Source organism: Arabidopsis lyrata, assembly GCF_000004255.2.
Source record: "Arabidopsis lyrata subsp. lyrata unplaced genomic scaffold ARALYscaffold_7, whole genome shotgun sequence".
Lineage (NCBI taxonomy): Eukaryota > Viridiplantae > Streptophyta > Magnoliopsida > Brassicales > Brassicaceae > Arabidopsis > Arabidopsis lyrata.
In genome coordinates, this window is record NW_003302549.1 from 24,082,862 (window position 1) to 24,106,953 (window position 24,092).

At 38.3% G+C, this 24,092-nt stretch overlaps 3 protein-coding genes across 10 annotated transcripts in view; 1 reads left to right on the plus strand and 2 right to left on the minus strand.

Moving 5' to 3' along the window:
* LOC110224165 (probable disease resistance protein RPP1) overlaps window positions 1-10,760 on the minus strand; it is a 19,575-nt gene extending 8,815 nt beyond the window's left edge. The window contains exons 1-2 of one of the 2 annotated variants that reach the window (XM_021018913.1): window positions 10,086-10,760; window positions 9,116-9,949 (exon numbers count right to left, since the gene is read on the minus strand). In XM_021018913.1, coding sequence (XP_020874572.1) covers window positions 9,217-9,949; window positions 10,086-10,711 — 1,359 coding nt within the window. In that variant the 5' untranslated portion in view covers window positions 10,712-10,760 and the 3' untranslated portion in view covers window positions 9,116-9,216. Of the gene's footprint in view, window positions 1-9,115; window positions 9,950-10,085 lie in introns of those variants that run through there. The other variant, XM_021018912.1, reaches the window with a different exon arrangement.
* LOC110226649 (putative defensin-like protein 180) lies at window positions 905-1,849 on the minus strand. The gene is made up of 2 exons (XM_021018927.1): window positions 1,674-1,849; window positions 905-1,248 (listed from the first exon to the last, which is right to left on the minus strand). The coding sequence occupies exons 1-2, from the start codon at window positions 1,729-1,731 to the stop codon at window positions 923-925; spliced, it is 384 nt and encodes a 127-aa protein (XP_020874586.1). The 5' UTR covers window positions 1,732-1,849; the 3' UTR covers window positions 905-922.
* LOC9306917 (putative methylesterase 14, chloroplastic) overlaps window positions 4,677-24,092 on the plus strand; it is a 54,403-nt gene continuing 34,987 nt past the window's right edge. For 2 of the 7 annotated variants that reach the window (XM_021018922.1, XM_021018917.1), the window contains exons 1-5: window positions 4,677-5,076; window positions 5,204-5,248; window positions 5,329-5,461; window positions 5,557-5,626; window positions 5,720-5,768. In XM_021018922.1, coding sequence (XP_020874581.1) covers window positions 4,756-5,076; window positions 5,204-5,248; window positions 5,329-5,461; window positions 5,557-5,626; window positions 5,720-5,768 — 618 coding nt within the window. In that variant the 5' untranslated portion in view covers window positions 4,677-4,755. Of the gene's footprint in view, window positions 5,077-5,203; window positions 5,249-5,328; window positions 5,462-5,556; window positions 5,627-5,719; window positions 5,769-5,851; window positions 5,950-6,040; window positions 6,180-6,281; window positions 6,848-24,092 lie in introns of those variants that run through there. The other 5 variants (XM_021018920.1, XM_021018919.1, XM_021018921.1 and 2 more) reach the window with 5 other exon arrangements.

Consider the following 24,092-nt stretch of genomic DNA (forward strand, 5'->3'; position numbering starts at 1 on the left):
AATTTGCGCCCGACCCGTTTTAAATGCGACTTACTGGCAGCTCTGATAATTTGCTGGCTGGAGCAGACGACGATTAACGATCATGTCTTTTTATTGGTAAGAATGACTTTTTGTGGAGTACAGTGAATAAGTAGTGTATATACTCTTCTCTGTTACCTAAACTTTTGTATATCAGAATAAGTATACGAGGATGTATCATTTCTCTTAATTAATACATGAAGAATTGTTTATAAAACTCTAAATAAATCTTTTTCTTTATTAATAATCCCAATTGCTCGAGTTAGATCAGAACTTCCACATGAAATGCAAATATAACCTAGCTTCGTTGACAATACCAAGAAATTTGGTTGCATTGTTGTTACACAAATAATGATAAATTAATTATTGAAGACAATTAGAAAGTTCGACAAGTCAAGTCGTTAGATTTTTCATTAACATATTTTTCCCATCTTCTTTAGATTTTTTTTTTTTTCTGTTATTGTCGAAAGTCTTTGTCTTACATGGTGTGTCTAGATATTTGGTGCTCTAAAGGAAAATGAAGAAACAAGGCATTAACATTGAACATACTTTTATCGTCGATCTTATCATGTTATGTATAGAGTCATCAAACTCGTCAATACCTAACCTAAGGTGTGATTAAACGTGCATTCGGTAAAGAGCTTACTTAATGTTTCTGTTAATTTTTACGGAGCTTTTGATGTTTACTACTCTTCTTGTTTCAGTAAAAATGTCATTTGAGAGGGTTAAAATATATATCTATGATTAAGAAAATCAGTGGAATTTAAAAACAAGAATACCTTCTAGAACGTTATTAAAGAACCTTCTATGTCTTGATATTAAATCATATATAGCAATATCATCACTGAACTTATAATAACAAAAGAAAGCCAATTAACTGGTTTACAAATTTTGTTACCCTGTTTTAGCAAGGGTATTCGCATTGGCACAAATTATAATTACCAAGGGAGTTACAAAATCCACGTCCACCATTATACTTTTGTGCGCAGTTGGTATCACAACATTTATCAGGACAATTCCCACTGCACATACCAGTCCCACCGCTGCAAACGTTTCTTTTGGGGGGTAAAGTTGGTCCACACTCGTAAGTGCATGTGCACGACAACATCCCAACCTCTCCATCACATTTGCTTATGCATGATGGTCCGTGTTTGGCCTTGCATCTTTCGTCACATTTTTTGCAAAGGCCTAAGCTTTCATCGCATGAAATTGCTCTTGTCTGATTCACAACTAGAGCATTGTATACCTTATTAAACTTCATATAGAAATAAGAGTACTTACTTACACACTCTATGGAAATAAGGTATACAAGTAAATACTAACAATGAGAAGACTTAAAAAAAAAAAAAAAACTCTATGATACAAATCATTTTCTATGAAAAAAAATACTATCAATATAAGAACCAATCATTTTCTATGAAAAAACAAATTCATATTACCATCATACTATTGTTTTAATTATCAAAAATCATACTATTGTTTTTTTTTCTTTTCAACCATTGCCATTTGAAATATGTTATTTTATCTACGTTGTACTAGAAATATTTATCAAGCAGAGGTGCTTTGGTCAATTGTCCATAAACTGGTAATAGCAAAATTTGATTAAAAATCGAATAAAATAAAGAGACATAACAATTGAAAGATATACAAGGTACCTGTGACAAAAATGATAAGTAAGCTAGCAAAGAATACAAGTGAAGGAATCCTCTCCATACTTTCACGTTTTTTATGTTTCTTCTTAACGTCTGTCTTTAAGAGAATTGATTGTATGATAATATTAGGGCATTTAGTCCATTATATAAAAACAAGCTAAGAAGAAAAGAGTTTGAAGATAAGGACATTAATTTCTCCTCCATGAATACTTATTTATCATGGGTTACAAAATCTTAGTTTCTTCTAAAAGAGATGTAATGTAAATAGAAAATTAGATACTAAACCAATAAAATGCATACATCACTCCATCGAATCTAATATCATTTCAAAATTAATTTGTAAAAATCCCATACTATCTTTTATGCATGATTTTATGAGATTTCATTATCATTTTCCATTTTCTTTTTAGATTTAAACAGAAGAATACCTCTAAACATATTTAGAACAAACTCAAGCCTGGGTTTATATATCATTCCTTATTTGTTTTTAATATTTTCTTAAAAACAAAAAAAAACAATCAAAATATTTGAAGTAAGCAATTGAAATATATTAAATGAGTAACATTTATTTTTACATTTTTAAATGTATAAGATAACAATTAACTTAGCACTCAAAAATTAGGAAAAGCTACAATCTAATTTTTTCCAAAACAAATGGAAAGAATAATTCAATTTTTTTTTTTTAAGCTAGTATGATCTCTTATTGTATTTTTAATGCTTTTATAGCGTCTCACTATTTTAAATTTGAATTTCACAATTTTATTTACAAGTGGATTATGTATTATCCGCGTTGCGCATGATTTTAATTTAAAACTTTCATCTATACGGCCTTTGTGTATAAATATAATCATTTGAATTTTAAAATATTTTAGTTTTTCATATGCATTAGCTTTCGAAAGTTTAGTAAATCATTTCAAACACTTTTCACTACAATTTCTTTTGTTGTTTTTCTATGATTCACTCGTGGACATCAGTCTCTTTATAGAGGAGAAGTCTTTGAGACAACAAAAGTGACAAGCACTGCAAGTAGATTCATGAATGCTACACCGAGGTCTTGTTTTTATCGATGATTGCAATTTCTCCGGAACTTATTCTCAACTTGATAAGCACTTGAAAAATGAGCATCGCGGTCTCATCCCACCAAAGGTCGATCCACAAAGGCAATGTAGGTGGGAACAAATGGAGAGACATGTGAAATACGTTGACCTCATGAGTGCAGCTGAGATTCCACATATCCCTGATGTTGTACATCATCAACTTCCTTACACTCATCATCTTCCAGTGTTTCGGTTGAACATTGTTAATGGAACCGTGCGAAATATCATTCGTCCGGTTCACGTAAGGAACTGATTTGGTGCCACCAACTACGTCGTAGGTCACATGCCTAGACTGCATTTTTGACTGATGAACGGTGCTGGATTCCTTGAAGAAATCTAACAAGCTTACATTGCTTACCAAGAACCAAATATATATTATGATTTTGATCGAAGCTTAATGTATATATATATAGTTAATTTGGATCCAGAATATGTTGGACTTGTTTTTGACAAAATGGTTTTGACCATTGTTATGGTGGATTTTCCGGTGAAGACATTCATCGGAATGACCGGTTCTTGGGCACGATGGAATCGTTGCTGCGAGCACTACGTGATGGTGTATTGAAATGTCAAAAACGGAGTTCGTTTGAATGAGAAATGGAGGTCCAAAGTAACTTGCTTGCTTAGCTTGGAATTTTGACTTAAAGTCAAAATTGTATACTTTGGAAGTTAGAGGAGAAATCCAAACATACATGGGTTGGATTTGAGATTTGAAATTTGGGAAATGGGCTTACAACCCATATAATTATTTTATTTTCCCAAATTTATTTTGATTTAAATTAGTGATTAAATCAAAAATATCTACCTTAATGATTGTGTGTACTCAATTGAGACAATTAGGGTCAAAAACGTTTTTGACTTAATCGTGAGATTTAAGTCTCTTGATTGTGTCATTAAGGTGATATATTCTCCTCTTTGATGCCATGGACGTGGAGCTCTTGTGCTATAAAGTCATGGTCATTGTCTCTCATTCTAAGCATCGTTCACCAACATAATCTCCTTCCTCTTCTTCTCTTTTCTAGTTCGAGTCTGAGAGTACAACACAAGGCTAGTGTTCGATTAGCTTTTGATTTGAGTGTTGCAATCAAAAGGAGAAACAGTTTTATCCTGGGACTCTAATTGTCATCAAACCGGCACACTACGGGGCGATTTTTGAGTTAAGGAGAGAGATCATCAACGTTCTCAACTCTGTTTACCACCGTGAATCTTCGTTCTTCAATCATCCTTTCGGTATTGTTGATTTTTGATACTTGTTCTATGTTATTTGTTTTACAAATATTAGATTGTGCCCTTATTGAAATATTAAGGTCCTACAGAATATTTAAAATTCAATATTTAGAGAAATATCTTACCTTCCAAAGTTTTGTTTAATAATATCTTGACTTATTATTTTCTTTAGAGAAAAAATCATATAAATAGACCATATATTCACTAAAATACACAAATATTTTGGATACATGAAAAACATGAATTAATTTTGTCTTTCATACACAAATTTTCAAATAGTACTAACACCCACATCGAAAGTAATTTCTGTTAACTTTTCTAATTTATCAATCAAAATATTAATATTGAAATTATAAATTTATTTTCAAATAATAATAAATTCTTGAAAATTTCCAAAAAAAAAAACTGAAAACTCTCTTAAATTAAATATTAAAATTCAGTTTCATACGAATTTTTTAGTTATTTTTAATTATTTTTTATAAAATTAAGTAGTTTGGAGTAAGAATTATGAAAAACATATCTTTTGGACTTTCGAATTTTTCAAGAATTTATTAAGGAATTTTAGAGAGTTTTCAAAATAATTTGAAAAATGATATAGATTCTAAATAATTCGGTTGGTTCGAATCAATATGGAATTCAAGAATATTAACAGTGTTAATAGTCTATGGTTATCTTTTTTCTTACATTATTTAGCGTAAACAGTAAAACTTCTGATAGTTCTTGAGAGCTCTCCTCTTCGGAACAGCTCGACCTTCACGCCAATGGCGTCTTCTTCTCTTACTTCGTTCCCATGCCTATCCTCGCTCAAAATGACGATTAAGCCCATGGCAGCTCTCACCAATCCCCCAAGAACGAAAACTCCATACGAACTGAAAAAGGGGCAAAACCGTCTCTTCCACAAGCTTCCCTCTGGTCTAAAAATGGAGGTAATCGAACAACGAAGAAGCAAATCCGAAAGAGAGAATCCACCATTGGTGTTTGTACATGGAAGCTATCACGCAGCTTGGTGTTGGGCTGAACATTGGTTACCTTTCTTCTCTTCTTCTGGGTTTGATTCTTATGCTGTTAGTTTACTAGGTCAGGTAAATTCTCAAATCATCAAAGTTTTGATTTTTATGCTGAGTTTCGATTTCCCCAATATCTAGTTAGACTTTCAAGATCATAAAGTTTCAAACTTTGGATTGAAATTGAGTGATTTGTTATCTTTAGGGTGAAAGTGATGATCCTTTGGGAACAGTTGCTGGAACACTTCAGGTACTTGAAACTTGCAATGTGCATTGTCTTCATTGGATAATTACTTGATTCAGCAAGATTCTTACTTGTTTGTGTAGTAGACGCATGCAAGTGATATTGCGGATTTTATCGAATTGAATCTTGGCTCTTCACCTCCTGTTCTTATTGGTCATTCTTTTGGAGGACTCATTGTTCAATATTACTTGGCAAATATTGTAAACAAGCAGACGTTAGGTAAGGTGTATATTCATTCAAATGAGTTTCGTTTTCTGGATCAGGTGTAAGAATGCCTATACGATAACCGATGAGTTTGTTGTTTTCGATTCCAGGAATGGAAAATGCGTTTCCAGAAGTTTCAGGGGCTGTACTTGTTTGCTCGGTTCCACCTTCGGGTAATAGGTAAACTTCTCGCAACCTATTGGCTCTTTCCTATATCAGTGAACTTCTTCGTTTAGCTTCTATATAACTTCCGGGACTCACTTTGTTGTTCAGCGGCTTAGTTTTACGTTATCTCTTCTCTAAACCTGTGGCTGCTTTTAAGGTAATAATCTTTTTCTGTATCTTGCAAGGATGATCTCAGTGTCATGTTCAACAATGTTTGTTCTTGGTTATGTTCTTGAGTAGGTTACTCTCAGTTTAGCTCCTAAAGGTTTTCAGAAATCTATTCCTCTTTGTCGGGAAACATTCTTCTCTCAAGCCATGGATGATCAACTTGTGAAGCGGTATACCTATAATCTAGCTCAATAGTCACCTCTAATCTAAAATCAAGTTTCAGTAATCTAAACAAATTGTCTCTCTCTTTTCTTGATTCAGTTACCAGGATCTTATGAGAGAGAGTTCACGGATGCCGCTGTTTGATCTGAGGAAGCTAAACGCATCACTTCCAGTACCGAAACCAATGGAAAATTCTACAAATGTTCTTGTTTTAGGCGCCAAAGATGACTTCATAGTGGTAAGAACTACGAACGCACCCTCCTTTGTCCTTTCTAACCAAACCAGAAAGTTTTTCAATCTTGGTACTTGTATTACACCGAAATGGGTTATGGTTTTGCAGGATGATGAGGGGCTGAAGGAAACCGGGCGGTTTTATGAGGTTGAACCGGTTTGTATTGAAGGTGTTGCTCATGACATGATGCTAGATTGTTCATGGGAGAAAGGTGCTGAGGTTCTTTTGAGTTGGCTTTGTGGTTTGTCTAAACCGGGAAATTTATCTGCTTAATGGAGTATTTGTGTAGATAGCTGCTTCTCTTTTTTTTTTTTTTCAGGTAAAAGAAAGAAAAGTGAAGTGTTGATTTAGTTTGTGGATATTAAAAATAAAAGTGTGGGACAAAAACAAAATTGCAATTTTCATTTTCAGGCCATAATTTCAGCTTAGATTTGGATTTCTACATTCGCGGAGGCGGTCTGGTTCCTGGTGAGAGCTCGTGGTTCGTCGAAGATTTCTTCAACGTCCACAAAATCATCTCTACAAAATTCAAAGAGAGACCCAAATTCAAAAACTGTAATTCAGATCACAAGAAACTGAGAAAGATGATATTGTTTTACCTAAATCAGAGATGAATTCAATTGGAGATGCTAAACGGTTGTTGAAATGGAAGAAATTGTTTTTTGTTTAAACAACAAAGATGAGATCAAAAGATTTCAATATAACTTTACCTCGTCACCTTCTTCGTCATGGAGGATTTTTTTGTTTTGCTGGAGATCAGTTAATCAGTGTGTTGTTCTTCTCTGAAGTTCTGAAGTCTCATGACATGGTGGCTTTGTGTTGTGGCTTTTTTCCATCATATTAATGAACTTAGAGTTGGAGTACTCCACATTCTTTTATCACCGCTTCGTTACCCTGGATGCCGAACGAAAATAAAAGCTCGTTGCACGTCACATCAGCTTCAAACTCAAAGATGAGCAAATGCTCTCTTAAAATGGGAGGCACGGGAAAGCAATATTCAGGTCTGTATGAAACATCGACGCCAATTTTACCTTTCTCTGTTATTCTAGGAAATACAATTGTTTCCCTAGCGGCGGCCTCCTCCTTGTCATTGTCAACATTTTTATCCAACAAGACGCAAGCCTTAAATCTCAAGGTCGTAGAAAGAGGCCTTTGATTCAAATTTACCATTATGGAACTCCCATTAGCTCGGTAAGTGATGTTTGCGGGCACTTCTCTAGCGGGTAAGAGCGCAAAGGTACTACTACTAGTCTGGATGAATTCTCTCGCTTCATTATTCAGCTTGAAGCAATTAATAAACCTGAGAAATATTTCTGGATGATTGTGAAAGGAGAAATCAAGTCTCTCCAGTGACTGGCAATTTATGGCTGCTACTTTTGATAAGGAATCTGAAAGTTGTGGGATTGTTACCAGCCTCTTGCATCCCTCTAGTACAAGTGTCTGAAGACGAGAGATTTTCTTAACCCACAGAGGAATTTCTTGTATTTCTACATCGTTAAAGTAAAGCTTTGTGATGATATCGAGAGCATGTGGGAATTCCTTGAGATTGTCATTGTATGACATTTCCAAGTTACGAAGATGAGACCATGACTTGATCGTCGAAGGCACTTCTTTTATTGCAGTTTTCATGAGCATGAGATCCTTGATGTTTGTGGAGATCTCCGGAAAACTTTTGATCAGTAAGCAAGCGGTGAGATCAAGGTTATTGAGAGATTCCAAGTTGATATTAGTAGGAAGAGCCTCTAGCTGTAAGCAATCAGTGAGATCAAGGGCATTGAGAGATTCCAAGTTGATATTAGTAGGAAGAGCCTCTAGCTTTGAGCATCCTTGTAATCTCAACTCTTGCAATTTTTGAAGGTTTCCAAGAGAGGAGGGGAGCTCCGCCAAACTTGAGCATCCAAACAGATCCAATTTTTCAAGGTTAGTGGCAGTTGAGAGATTAGGTAACTCTTTTAGGTGTTTAGACTCACGCAAATCCATCCTCTTGAGATTTCCAAGGGGCTGCAGAAACAAATAAAGACAACATAAGAAGACGCATTAAAAATAAATTCAAATAATAACTGAAAAATTAAATTCTTTGTTCATACAACTTATACATAGTTCCTCCCTTTCCACCAATGATACTAACCATGGAGGGATACTACAATTTAAGCAAGCATAATAAAGACTACAAGAGATAGCCTTCTAAGAAGATCACTCCTTTTTGACCCAATATTTTAAAATTGGAGAGAAACACAACAATTCTGTACCTGATTTCCTTGCCACATGTTCTGAAGTTTGCTGTTCCACATATCTATATGGACTAGATACTTCGTACAAAAATTGGAAGGTAAACATTTCATTGGAAAACAGCTCCATTCTATTAATCTAAGTTTCCGAGGTAGATTATTCAAACCTTGCGGTAAGTACAATTGTTTGCCTTCACCGTCATATGGGCCATGGAATCTTAAGAATTTAAGGTTAGACAATCCTTCAAAAGCTCTCTCACTGATATTTAATTCGCCTGATAGGTTATATAACTCGAAAAGTATACCTATAACATTTCTACTACCCTGTAAAAAGAGCAGAAAAGATAGAAAACAAGAGATAATTAGCTATTGAATGAATTTAATTTGTAGATAAAACAAGGAAACAAGAGAATAATAATAGAACTAACCGTGTTATCAGTGAGTACTTCACAAATATCACTAGCATCTAACAAAAATTGACGCTTCCCAGGCTCACGAATGCATTGGTGCCCAGGCTTATGACGGACAATGTCTCTACCTAATTGCACTAATAGATTGTGCATCTTTATACGTGTATAGTTAGTAGAACGAATCTCAATAGCTATGAGAGATTTCTCAGCTAAGAGGTGAAGCCCTTGCCTAACATCTAAGAAACTTAAAGCAAGATAATCTTCCACTTTCACCATTTCTTCATTGTTGAAAAGGCACGCTATATGAAGAAATAAATCTTTATCTTCTTCACCTAATGCATCGTAACTAAACTTTAAAATGCTTTGAATACTAGCATCAAGGCGAATCTTTAACCACTCATGCATTTACATTCCCCGGAAGTGGGATCCCATAACTCTTAGTCCCAAAGGTAGATTACCTAAAAGTTTTGTAACTTGCCACGCAAGCTCCTCAAAACCATCTTTAGGGAACTTTTGGCCAAAAGCATACATACAAAACATCTGATAAGCTTCATATGCTGATGGAAACTCCACCTTGTAAATATGGTTGATGCCATGTGCCTTCAAAAGCCTTTGGTCTTGTGTTGTGATGATAATCCGACTTCCATGACCGAACCACCGAGTTTCTTTTGCAATAGCATCTAGTTGTATTGATTGATCAATGCTATCAAGAACAATAAGCACTCTCTTGTCGTTCAACCTATCTTGTGCAACTCCTAAATGAGGAAGCTCCATATCCTTGTGGTTGATTATTTGGGACAAAAACTGTTGCTGTAACTGAATCTTTGCACTATACTCATCAGAACACATTGGTCTTGTATACATCAGCTCTTTGATATTCTCCATGAAGATACTCAATTCAAAACTTTCAGAAAATTGGCTATATAAGACTCTGGCAATGGTAGTCTTCCCAATCCCAGACGGACCCCAAATCCCAATCATCCTTACTTCATCAGAGTCTAGGCATAACAACGATTCCATTTCTTTCATATGAGCCCCCATCCCAATTAAATCGTCAAAATCTCTTGATGGTGAGTATCTATTCAGCATGTTTGAAACATCAGTGGCGATTTTTTCAGTCATGGTTGCTTCATTATCCCTAACAAATTAAGTGACCAATTTATACAAAAAATTATGTATTGGTTGTCTTGAAATTCTTTAAAATCTACCAATAAATATAGTTTGATGTGTTAATAAAATATTAGTCAGGGCAAGTATAAATTAAGAAAGCTAACCAGTTACGGGAATGCTCCCCAGCGATTGTTGCCACAGCCTCCAAAACGTTTTGCCATCTCTTAATGTCCTCTTTGGTTTTACCTTTACACGTTTTCTTGAAGACCTTCCCAAAATCTCCTGTCTGCTTCTTTACGTCCGTTGGATTAACGTCATAGAAAATGGTCATCACTGTTTGACCCAACTCTTCTCTACACTTCATGATCTCCACCAACTCGTTTAAGCACCAAGACGAAGAAGCGTAGTTTCTCGAGAGCAAGACGATCGCGATCTTCGATCTTTTTATAGCTTCTATGAGCTCAGGACCGATAGACTTGCTCCTCTCGATATCATTATCAATGAATGGAACGATTCCCTTTCCTTTGAACTCTTTTAGGATGTGAGCAAGAAAGGTTTTACGAACATCTGCCCCGTGGAAGCTTGGGAAGACCTCGTGTTTCCGATTTTGAGACAAAGAAGATGGAGTAGATGAAAAAGATAAAGTAGAAGAAGAAGAAGGAGAAGAAGCTATTGTTTTGTTTTCTTGATGGGATTTGTGTTTTCCATAAAACATAAAAAATATTGTACCGAAAAGAGTGAAGAAGGTTATTGCAGCAGCACAAAAACCAAAGTAAAAAGAAGAATCCATCAAGTATGATCAAGAGAAGATCAATATCTCAAAGCTTTTCAGAAACCAATCTGCAGAAGGAAATGGAAAGAGCTAGTTTGTTTATTGAATCTTGAAAATGCTTTTATTGAGATAGTCATAAAAGAACTTTAAGTTAACGTCTTAACGAGTCCCTATACTTTTAACTTATTACGAATCCTTTCCATCATATTATTATCCACTTGGAATTATTACTATAGTTTATAATATAGATAAATTAACACAATAAACCGAACTAAAAAATTCAGTAATGTGAAGTATAATGGGGGCAAATTGATACTAACGTAAAGATGTTAAGAGAGATTTTGATAACACCAAAAATTGTAGGGCTCTTCTTCTAATGACGCAGGATTTATAATATTTTACCTTGACAATTTCTTCGAAACCTCCTAATGATGCAGGGAGGGTTATATATTTTTTAGTTATTTACATTTTCTTGGAAGAAGGACTTTGTCGCAGAAAATTGAGCGATGATCAATGTCCGACCAAAACTGCAGACGTTAGACAATGAAATACGAACCAATATTTAACCACAAGTCAAACAAAAATAAATAAAAAGTCACTTAAAAAACTACAGGTTGGAGAAATGCTAAATATTTGATTAGCTATGTGTAAAACCTATCTTCTTATATAAAGTAGGTGTAAACACGTTGGAACGTATTTATAAATTCGTTGGAACGTAACCCCTGATTTGTATTGATATGCTCAAATTATCTTTAAGCAACTCTCTCAAATAAGAGATATGTGTAGTATTTAAAAATCGAATTCCACAAAAAAAAAATATTCACACAAAAAACTAATAATTTCGAAATTAAGCTAAATAGAATATGAAAAAATTAAAATAAAGCAAAACAGTTATATCAATGTAAATTCAAATGAATTAAAGCGTCAAGCTTAAGCAATTTCTCAGGAAATATTAGAATATTAGATCTAGCAATTAGTTAGGAATTATTACAGAACTGTTCTAGAACTCTAATCACGCAATTATAATCAACCAACTCTCGTCTGTATTGACTATCTATGTCTAGTAGCAGGAATTCCAATTCTTGTCTGTAAATCCCTAAAATTAAACAAGCATTAACGATCATGTTCGATATGTTTACAAAAGTATTTAAATCAACTATCGTTTGTATTTAGTTACTTTGGCCCACCTAAAATAATTCCGGTAATAAGCGCACTCTTGTGTCTAACCTATTATCCTAAGATCAAGTTTTAGTTAGCTGTTAAGATCTATGGACTTCCAACTCAAAACCAATTGGCAATGAGTGGAGTGGCTCATATCCCTTATATATTACTTAAGATCCCTTCCAACTTCCGATGTGGGACATTATGTCCTAATACGCCCCCTCGAGATGATGGCTCTTTGGCCATTAATCTCGGAATGTTCGGGCTTAGATCGACGACATCAATTTTGGGCCTTGTCGATGATTGGACCATCTTTGGGTCGGATCGGGTTGGACATGTGTGGATCGGGCTCTGATACCATGTTAAGATCTATGGAGTGGCTCATATCCCTTATATATTACTTAGGATCTCTTCCAACTTCCGATGTGGGGCATTATGTCCTACTATTAGCTACTCTAGAACTAGCATTAAGAACAATAGAAGATGAAAAACTCTATAGATTTTATCCTAGCATGTTATCTTTCTACTAATTCATCTAACTCCCTATTGAGAATCCCTAAACCTAACAAAAGGACTACTCAAACATGATCATGAAAGCATAAAACAAGTTTAAAATAGATATCATGAAAGAAAACAAAAAGAGAATAGAGATTAAAAATATCTTCTCTCTACACGGGTTTTGAAATCTCTGAGAATAAAGCTATCTCCAATTATCTTTCAAAAGATTCAAGTTCTCAGAGAATACAAAGTAAAAAGCAAGATAAAACTAAAAAATTGATATAAACAATGACCCTAAAATCTATTTATTTATATGTTCTCAAAAACGTTCATGGACTAATATTGCAAATAAGAAAGTCTTCTGGACAATTCTACAAGGTTCAAAACTTGTTAATTCTCGAGACTTCTGTTGGGCCACGAACGATGTCGACCGACACCAATAATGTCGATCGACACCAACAATGTTGATCGACACTGATGACTTGGTCTGACTCCAAATTCGTCTCTTCAGCCTTTATTCCTTGACTTTGCTCCAAAATATTCCACAATCTCCAAATCCATCTCGGTCACGTAAACACCTGAAAAAACACTAAAAAGACTCTAGAAATAAGAAAAAGACTCTAAAAACAATACATATATCATGGTTAAAAGCCGTAAAATCTATGATATATCATGTATTATTAAGAATATTACAAATGAAGTATAAGGCTTGTATGCAAGTCAAGTCAAGTTTTACGGCTTGTATGCAAGTCAAGTTTTCATCATCATAAGCTTGTATATATGACAAATGAAGTAGATTTATAAAATTATCTGCCTCATGAAGAAACAAGTGATTTTTGTTGATACACGAATCACACAAGTACGGAATGGATCTCTAGGGAAGTAAGAAGAATCTTTCTTTTAAACGACGATCCGGGAGTTACAAAATGACGACTACGAGATACGGTCTTCGGATCTAAGTTTGGACGAGGTCGAGATGAACTATGAGTTGGACGAGCTGAATAACGGAGTCAACGGGCCGAGCCGCAAAGTTCTGATGACGGTTGTACGATTTTTCTGCAGACGGTTATTTTAGGATCCCCCTGATCATCATTCCATTTCATTATTTATAGGGTACGGAGGTAGGGTACCCTGAGAGGTGAAATCAGTAGATTTGGGTCGACTGGGCTTGGTCGTTGTTCGGCCTATTTCCAAATTTTGGGCCAACAAAAAGAGTTGGGCTTGGGAAACTCTTTAGCTTTTCGGCCCGTCAGCTTGTTTGGGCTAATGAGCGAATTTGGGCTTTCATCCATCAACAATTTTGAACAAAAAAAGAAGAAGAAACAAGTGATAACATCATTGAAAAATCAATCGACATAATTAATCCCAAAATAATTTCAATTATACATGAATTCTGTATATTATATACATATACCAAACTTTAGCCGAACATTTGAAAATAAACAATCTCCTTATTTAATTACCTTATACATAAATCTCACCCATGACAAGAGTTTTCCTATCCCATTTTTTTTTTTCAATAGCAAAGCCGGAAAATGCTAATGACAATCCAAGAATCTCATTGAACTTTCTCTCTAGTTTTCTCTCTCTAAAATTCTCTCCCAAGCACGGGATTCCAAACTTCCAAAAGAAGAAATGGTTTCAAAAACAGTAGATCTCACCAAACCTTTTTAGCTTCTTTGGGAAATTTCTTTTGGCCTACTGGGTTTTGGCTTGCTCCCATAGACTTGGCGATGGCTTTTTCTCTTTTCCCCAGTCTTTGGTCTCTTTCCCTTGTAGCCTCTGTCCCCATTTCCCTTCCTTTTTCTATCTGTTTTCTCTCTTCCACAGCGTTGCTCCAGCTTTCTCTGTGACTTTCAACCTCCTTTTCTCTCTGAAGACCTTCCTGCAATAGCAGTGTTTCCTAAGCTTCTTTTCTAGCGTCAAGCTAAGCTCTGTTTCTTGTTTTCTCTGTAAGTTTCTCTCCAACCATGTCCAAAAGAATGAGACCAAGTTGGTATAGGGAATCACCTCCTAAACAAGCCCCTTTTGACTTTGAACCTGAGGATGAAGAGGATGTTTTTATCCTTCCCCAGGTGGACAACTCTGTTATGTTGGCTCGTTTGCAGCGGAGTCTGGTGGGACGAATGTTCCACCAAGGTGGTCGGAGTATAGACGCATTGGTGTCTCTTCTCCCTAAAGAACATATCTGGGACGTCGAGGGACGTGTCCGGGGTGTTTCTTTGGGCGACTCTCGGTTCCAATTCTTCTTTGAATCAGAAGCCGACCTTCTGAAGATCTTGAATAAGCGGCCATGTCATTTTAACAAATGGTCATTTGCTTTAGAACGCTGGGAACCTAACTCTGGCCCTTCCTTTCCTGATAACATGACCTTTTGGGTCAGAACTGAAGGTCTCCCTGCTGAGTTCTGGGAAGAAGCAGCTTTAAGGAATTTTGGTAGATCTCTTGGTGTGGTTCACGGCGTTGACTCCACTAATGGTAGGTTTCAGCTCTCTGTTAAGGCAGACGTCCCTCTCCGCTTTAACAAGCATGCTCAGCTTCCCTCTGGAGTGGTGGTGCGAGTTAAGTTGTTCTACGAGAAGCTCAATCGATGGTGCACGTATTGCCGCAGGATTTGTCACGAGCTTGATCTTTGTCCTTTGCTAGATGCAAACCAGAGACAAGCTTTGCTTGATGAGGAGGCCCTGAAAAATCCCCGCTTTTTAAACAGAGGTGGCAATTTGAACCAGTCCCATCTCATTCCTCATGTTTCCTCTGCTGCAACTCGCAGTGAGCATGGGAGGAAGAATCTATCCTTGTCTGCAGCTCCTTCCCTTGGAAGACAGAACACTTCTTCTTCTCAAGATGATAGAGCAGGAGGCTCTCGTCATTTCCAGCATCAGTCTCGGAAGTCTTCACAGAGAAATTTTTCTTCTCGTGCTCCAGTCCAGCACCGTTTGGTGGACTCTGTTTCCCGTCGATGACCTCCTCCCATTTCAGATTCACGGAGAAATGGTGGTGAGGACAAACGTAAACGGCGCCATGAGGACTCCTTTTCACAGGAGAAAAGATTTGAAGCCTCTAACAAGGATCGCAAGGGTCCATCTCACGCTTTTACTTCAGTATCCTTTCGTCACAGGGACTCCCTGAGTAGGGAACAGGCGCCATCTCAGATTTCTGATTCCCAACTCACCTTGTCTGACAATCTGTTGGCTCCTAGAGCTAAACAAGGAAATTTTTCCCCAGAGTTTAATAGAGAACATCCGTTTCGTCTTCATCTCTCTAGGAAGAGTGATGGAATTGATAAGGGTAAAGGTAAGGTCTGGGACCTCCCTCCTGTGAACCCAGAAGTTTGTTCCGAAACAGAGACGGGAAGCTCAGCCAAGAAGTCGCTCAACTTTGATGGTCCAGGCTTCTCATCTCAGCTTCCTTTGTCTCCAATTCCTTTTGCAAGTCTGACTCTGGAGCCTCAAACAGAGAAGCGCAAGAGTTGGTACGAACAAACAGTGGAGGAAGAAGAGGAAAATGCTAGGATTCTGGCTGAAGTACCAGACACAATTTTGGCAGCTAAATTTTCTCAGGCGGTTTCTTTTTCCAGTCCCGTTGGTACTCAGCCATCACGGTCTAAGACTTTACTGTAATCGGCTCCGGAGTTTGGATGGGAAGGCTCTCATCCTCCTCTGTCGGAAGCCCTAGACCTGGATTGGACGGCGGAGGACGACGCCGCCTACCGCGCCATGGAACCGGCAATGGATTCGGATGCCCTTGTTTTGGACAATGACGATCTGTTGGGAGAAGAGTTTGAGGAGAGCCTTCGAGCTGGTCAAAGTTGGCAGATTCCAGCTGATTCCGGACAGCCGCAGAGGCTGATTCCGACGAAGAAGTCCAAATCTCGTGCTGCGGGAGTCGGAAACCAGTCCGACAGTGGGAAGAAGACGACGGAAGTGGCGGAATCTTCACTTCCTGGGCCAGTGGAGAAAAAGGATCTGAAGAAAAAGAAGAATGAGGCCCAGCAGCGTAAGGCCCATTCCTCTTCTGGGCTTTTAGTCAATCAGGCCTCAAGAAAGATTCAGAATTTGAAAGGAAGATCGCCAAGTAAGAGATTGGCCAGCCGGTCCGGTTTGGCTAAACCGGGGAATTTAAGACGTGCAGCTTCGGTTCCAAGACTTCGCGTTCTCCCGTCTTCGAAGAACAAGTCTACTCGTACACCCGTTGGTTCGGTGGGGTCCCCAACTCCCCCGCTACTAACCCATGAGACTCTTAGCGTGGAACTGTCAAGGGGCGGGTGCTCAGCTTACCACCCGTCGACTGGAAGAGATGTGTCGGTTGTACTCTCCAGGGTTCCTCTTTTTATCAGAAACCAAAAATGATTTTATGCATCTCCAGAATATGCAAGTATCTTTAGGTTTTGATTCGCTTAAAACTGTTGAACCGATTGGTAACAGTGGTGGTCTTGCCCTTTTTTATTCGAAAGACTATCCGGTTAAATTTGTTTTTGTTAGTGATCGGCTTATTGATATTGAGACTATTATTGATAGAAACCGAGTTTTTATTTCCTTTGTTTATGGAGATCCGGTAGTTCAGTACCGAGAGTTAGTTTGGGAACGGTTGACTCGCATTGGCATTACCCGTTCTGAACCTTGGTTTATGATCGGTGACTTCAATGAAATAACTGGCAATCATGAGAAAAGGGGTGGGAAACGTAGATCTGAATCCTCTTTCCTTCCCTTTCGCTGCATGATCGAGAATTGTGGTATGATCGAGATCCCTTCACAGGGGAACTTGTTCTCCTGGGTAGGGCGTCGGAGTTGTGGACCTGCGGGCCGGAAATGTCGTCGCCTCATCAAAGCCCGCTTAGATCGAGCTTTGGGCAACGAGGAATGGCACACCATTTTTTCCCACACTAATGTGGAGTATTTAAAATTATGGGGGTCTGACCACAGACCCCTTCTCGCTTCAATACAGAATAGCCCGCACCGTGTTGTCAAAAACTTTATTTTTGACAAAAGATGGATTGGAAAACCGGGTTTTAAAGAATCGGTTCTCCAAGGCTGGACCTTCCCTTCTCCAGAAGGTGCTCCTTTTTTGCAAAAAGTCTCGAATTGCAGAAAATCTATCTCTATTTGGAAGAAATCGAGTTCGTCAAACTCGGAGAAGCTGATTATTGAATTACAGAATCAAATTGATCTGGCCCAGGAAGATGAGTTGATTTCAGCAGAAGAACTGCTAGCCTTAAAATGGAAGCTTTGTGACGCGTACAGAGAAGAGGAGATTTTCTGGCGGGCTAAAAGCAGGGAAACTTGGTTCAAAGCTGGTGATAAAAATACTAAATATTTCCACGCTATTACTAAACAACGAAGAGCTAAAAACAAGATAATTGGTTTATTGAATCAAGATGGGATGTGGGTGGATAAAGAAGCGGAAATTGAAGTCTTAGGGTGAACTATTTTAGAGACATCTTTTCTACTTCTGATCCTCAGGAGTTCCATTCCGTCCTTAGGGACGTGCCTGTTATGATCTCGGAGGCAATGAACCAGAATCTTTTAAAGGATATCTCCCCTGAGGAAGTTCGACGCGCTCTTTTCTTACTTAACCCGGACAAAACTCCAGGGCCGGATGGCATGACTGCCCTTTTCTACCAGCGGTTTTGGGATCTAACCGGGCCGGACCTAATCAAAGTGGTACAAGACTTCCATGCGTCAGGATCCTTTGATAGGCGACTGAATGAAACAAACATTTGTTTGATTCCGAAGACAGATAGACCGAGAAATATGTCGGAATTTCGAAGCCTGTGTAATGTTAGTTACAAAGTTATATCAAAGGTCCTAAGCTTTCGGCTTAAGAAACTTCTTCCGGATTTAATTTCCGAGACTCAATCTGCCTTTGTTTCGGGTAGACTCATTACTGATACTATTCTTATAGCACAAGAAAACTTTCATGCTCTTCGGACCAATCCGGCGTGCAAGAAAAAGTTTATGGCTATAAAGACAGACATGAGCAAAGCTTACGATCGAGTAGAATGGTCCTTTTTACAAGCCCTCATGTTAAAAATGGGCTTCGCTCAGAAATGGGTAGATCTGATCTCGTTCTGTATCTCATCAGTCTCTTATAAAGTTCTCTTGAATGGAGCCCCGAGAGGGTCCATTAAACCAACAAGGGGAATTCGGCAAGGGGATCCCATTTCTCCCTTTTTGTTTATCTTGTGTACCGAAGCTTTGGTGGCTAATATTAAAGAAGCAGAATGGCATGGACGAATTCACGGTCTGCAAGTTTCCCGTGCTAGCCCTTCTACCTCTCATCTCCTTTTTGCGAATGATAGCTTATTCTTCTGTAGAGCAGATCCACTCCAAGGTGCGGAAATCATCAAAATTCTCCGCATTTATGGCAAGGCGTCGGGTCAACAGCTGAATACAGCAAAGTCTTCGGTGATGTTTGGACATGATGTTGACAACATCACTCGAAACTCTATCAAGGAGTCCCTTGGTATACACAAGGACGGGGGAATGGGGTCTTACTTGGGGCTGCCGGAACAGATTCATGGTTCCAAAACTCAAGTTTTTGCCTTTGTGAGGGACAAGCTCCAAAAAAGGCTTAATACATGGTCCGCTAAATTCGTGTCCAAAGGAGGCAAAGAGGTTCTTATAAAATCGGTAGCACAGGCCCTTCCGACATATGTTATGTCGTGTTTTCTTCTACCAAAAGCTATTCGTTCCAAGTTGAGTAGTGCCATTGCAAACTTTTGGTGGAAAACTAATGAAAATAGTAATGGTATCCACTGGATCGCTTGGGATAAGCTTTGCACGCCACACTCCGACGGCGGCCTGGGGTTTAGAACATTGGAGGAGTTCAACCTGGCTTTACTCGCAAAACAACTCTGGCGCCTCCTCAGATTCCCGAATTCCCTTCTGAGTAGGGTCCTGAGGGGTAGATACTTCCGTTTTAGTGATCCTTTACATATTGGTAACTCCAACCAACCCTCCTATGGATGGAGGAGTATTATGGCGGCGAAACCACTTCTTCTCTCGGGACTGCGAAGAACTATTGGCTCTGGAATGTTAACCCGGGTTTGGGAAGACCCGTGGATTCCCACAATCCCTCCGCGACCCGCAAAGAGTATTCTTGCCTCTAGAGATCCACATCTCTATGTTAATGACCTTATTGACCAAACCACAAAAACTTGGAATCTGGATCGCATTCAAGGCTTGATTGATCCTAACGATATCCCTCTTATCTTAGGGATCCGCCCAAGTCGTACATATTTGAGTGATGATTTTAGTTGGTCTCACACCAAATCCGGAAACTACACGGTTAAATCCGGTTATTGGGCCGCGTGAGACTTGTCTCGTCCTACTTGTGACCTCCCTTTTCAGGGTCCGGGTGTTTCGACACTCCAGGCACAAGTATGGAAACTTAAAACTACACGAAAGCTTATGCATTTCGTGTGGCAATGTATCTCGGGTTGCCTAGCCACTAGTCAGAAACTTGTCTACCGACATATTGGTACAGATAAAAGATGCCAACGCTGCGGAGGGGAAGAGGAATCTATTATACACCTACTTTTTGAATGTCCGCCTTCGAGACAAATATGGGCCTTATCACCAATTCCCTCATCCGGGCACATCTTCCCGAGAAATTCCCTTTTCTATAAGTTTGACTTTCTCTTTTGGAGAGGTCGCGATTTTGGAATAGAAGAGGATGTGTTAGAACTCTTTCCATGGATACTTTGGTATATATGGAAAAGCCGTAATCGTTTCATCTTTGAGAATGTCAAAGAACCCCCTTTGGAGACTCTGGACTTAGCACTGAGAGAAGCCTCGGTTTGGAAGAAAGCACTTTCGAAAGATGAAGTCGATCCCGATATTCCCGTTCGGCCGGCGCTAAACCTTGCTTTATCACCCCGATTATCGGAATGCCAGCTAGACGCTTCCTGGCATTTGGAGGATAGCCTAAGTGGACATGGTTGGGTCTTGATTGACTCGGACATCATCTCACACATTGGTCTCAAGAGTTCGCGAAGAAGTCTCTCGCCGCTCCATGCAGAATTGGACTCCTTGCTTTGGGCAATGGAATGTTTGACCTCGTTAGGCATTACTGCTGGCGCCTTTGCTTCTGATTGCTCGGAATTGGTTTCTCTCCTCGACAACCAAGAAGATTGGCCATCCTTTGCTGCAGAACTGGCCTCTTTTCGGTCCCTCGCTTGTTTTTTCCCTTCCTTTAGTATCAGATTTATTCCCGTAATCTTAATGCTCGAGCAGATTGGCTAGCCAAAAAAGCTCAGGCTCGTTGTAGTCTATTTTTCCATGTAAGTTCGTCGGTTCCTGAATGGCTTTCCCCAGCGGAAAGTGTCTTCCCGATATCTTAATGAAAATGGTGTTTGTGAAAAAAAAAAAAAAAAAAAAAAAATCCAAGAATCTCATTTTCTAACGATTTTTGCCATTCTGATTCTATACCCATCGAGCAGTGTCCATAACAATTATCTTCGTTATTGGAATTCTCGAGTTCTTAATTTAATTTCCGGCGGCGTAACTCCTGGTCCACCGAAGAATTCTTCAACGACGACAAAATCAAGAATATAGATAGTGACAATGGTGAAATATTATCAAGTTATGCATGTCTTTATATTATCTCTTTACCTTACATGCAAATAAAAATAATGTTTTTATCGAAAAGAAATTTATCACCAAATTATGGAAGTTACAATTACAAAAGAAAGCAAATTGGTTTAAAAATTCTATCAACAACCAGGAGTTGTCTCCTAGTGGTAAAGGGCCTCCAGCTGGGGGTACCGCCACCTGGGTTCGATTCCCGGCAACTGCGGAATTCACATGGCGGCTGCAGGCTTCTAGGACTACGTCAGTTCCGCTTGGACACGATGCTAGTCGGGCCACTTCGGTGGGACCGGACACCTGGGTTATCAAAAAAAAAAAAAAATTCTGTCAACTTGTTTTAGCAAATGTACTTGCATAGGCAGATACTAAAACCATCAAGGTTTGTACAAAACCCATGTCCACCATTGTATTTTTTGTGTACAGTTCGTATCACAACATTGTTCATTACAAATTTCACAGCAATCTTTAATTTATAGTCTGAATAAATCGGTTCCTCTATTAATATTCCGAATTGCTCGAGTTAGAGCAGAACTTCCACAGGAAGTACCAACCAAACATAGCTTCTCTGACGTTTTTACGTGGAGTTCAGTGAATTAGTGTTTGTTTATTCTAGCTCTGAAGGTGAGAAGGTGGCTTTGCGACTCCGAACCAAGTCTTGAGTTGTTTTCTTCTGGAAGGTACTTAGAGTTGGAGTACACCATATTCTTTTATCACGACTTCGTCACTGCCAAGGTGGAACTTAAATATAAGCTCATTCGACGTCACCTCCGTCTCAAGTTCAAAGGTGAGCAGATGCTCTCTTAAAAAGGGAGGCACAATAAACCTATATGCAGGAGGCACGACGCCTGCTTTATGTTTTTCCATGATGTCATAATATACCACTATTTCCCTACCATCGTCCTCTTTCTCCTTGTCATTTTTCTTAACCAACAAGATGCAAGCCTTAAATATTAAGGTTGTAGAAAAGGGCCTTTGATTCAAACTTACCATTAGGAAACTTCCAGCATCTCGTGGGTAAGTGAGGTTTGCAGGCACTTCTCTACTCGGTAAGAGCTTACGGGTACTACTAGTCTGGATGAGTTCTCTCGCTTCTTTATTCAGCTTCAAGCAGTTAATAAACTTCAGAAATTTCTTCGAATGATTGTGAAAGGAACCACCAAGAGTCTCCAGTGACTTGCCATTTTCAATCCATACGTATGATACAGAATTTGAAAGTTGCGGTAGTGCTACCAGCTTCTCCTATACCTCTAGTATAAGTGTCTTAAGATGAGAGATTTTATTGATCCACGAAGGAATTTCTTGCGTTTCTGTAGCTCCATAGTGCAGCTTTGTGATGATATCAAGAGCATGCGAGAATTCCTGAAGGTTTTCATTGTAAGACATTTCCAAGTCATGAAGACGAGACCATGACTTGATCGACAAAGGCACTTCTTTGATTGCGGTTCTCATGAGCTTGAGATGCTTAATGTTTGTAGAGATCTCAGGAAAACTTTTCAACATTAAGCAATCAGAGAGATTAAGTTTAGCAAGAGATTCCAAGTTGATGTTGGTAGGAAGAACTGCTAGCTTTGAGCATCCTTGCAATTGTAACTCTTGTAATTTATGAAGATTTCCTATAGCGGAGGGCAGCTCCACCAAGCTAGTGCACATTCCAAGATACAATTTCTGGAGATTAGTGGAATTTCCAATAGAGGAGGGGAGCTAAACTTGAGCATTTAGTGAGAATCAATTCTTGAAGTTTAGTAGCAGTTGAAAGATCAGGTAACTCATTTAGGTTTTTTGAACCTCTCAAATTTATCCACTTGAGGTTTCTAAGCGACTGTACAAACAAACAAAGATGAGATAAAAAAAATAAAGAAATTTTCACGTTTAACATGAAAAAAAGATTTGATCTCACCCTTTGGCAAAGTGAGATTTGGTTCTCATGTTTTGACAATTAAGCCAAAATCTGACGAAAATACCCTTAATGACTTAAACCAAATGGCATAGTTGGTTTCGGTTTAGTTACTTTTTCTTTGTTTTACGGTTTGGTTTTGAATTAAAAAAAAAAAAATTTTGCGCAGAAACGAAGAAGAAGAACGAGAGAGAGAGAGAGAGGCGATGGAGGCGATTTTAGGGTTTCTTTCCCAACAATGATGGTTTTCGATCGGAGGCATTTGGATCGGTTTATTTTTGGTCCTCCATGGAGTTTCAATGGTCGGATCTGTGGGTATCAATTGGATTCTAGGGTTCTTGGGTTGATTGCGGTGGTGTTCGGTGACCCGTTTGAAAGGTTCTGGTCATGGGAAGGGACCAATATTGTGGTCTCTCCCAATCGCTCTATTTTCCTCTCCGTTTTCCGCTGCCTTCGTTCCTCTGTTCAATCTCAGTTACCGCCGCCTCCGCCTCTTTGAAACCCTAATCCTATATCCACTAAGGAGATCCTCTCTTAGTTCAATTTCCTCTAAACCCAGATCTTCGAAACCGTTACAAAGTTTCAAGCTTCGAAGCCTAACCTCTCTTCATGGTTTTCTCTCATGGGTTCTTCTCCCAAATCTTCAAACCCAGGTGACGATTTCACAAAATTGATTCTTTTTTGTTTCTGGGTATTTGTAAAGATGTTCACTTTTCTGAGGTTTGGGTAATTGTGTACAGAGAAGAAGAGAAGATGTAAGTGTACGATGAATTTTGCGTCTTTGTTTGCTGTTGGAGCACCTGAGGCTTTAGTTATTGGTGTTGTCGCTTTGTTAGTCTTTGGTCCTAAAGGCCTTGATGAGGTTAGTGTCTCAATTTTTCCTGATTTTGTGATGATTGATTTGTATGAGTTCTTTTCAATGAAATCTTGTTATTTACAGATTTTGATTTATATGTTGCTAAGTTTTATTGATAGGATGAGGAATCTGAGAATATGGAAGTCTTTCAGGTATTCAAAGAGTTAAATTCTGCAGAGAATTGAAGAGAAGGCAAAGGGTATTCAAAGACTTGAAGATCTGCAGAGAATTGAAGAGAAGACAAAGGGATTCGGAGAGAAAGAGTAGAAGATATTTTTTGTTTTTTTTTTTTTGTTTTTTTGTGATATTTTAGTTATTATTTCTCATACAAAATATATTTTCTAAATTTTGTTTTAAATTATTACTTTTTCTATTTATAAATTAAAATTAGATTTTTTTGAA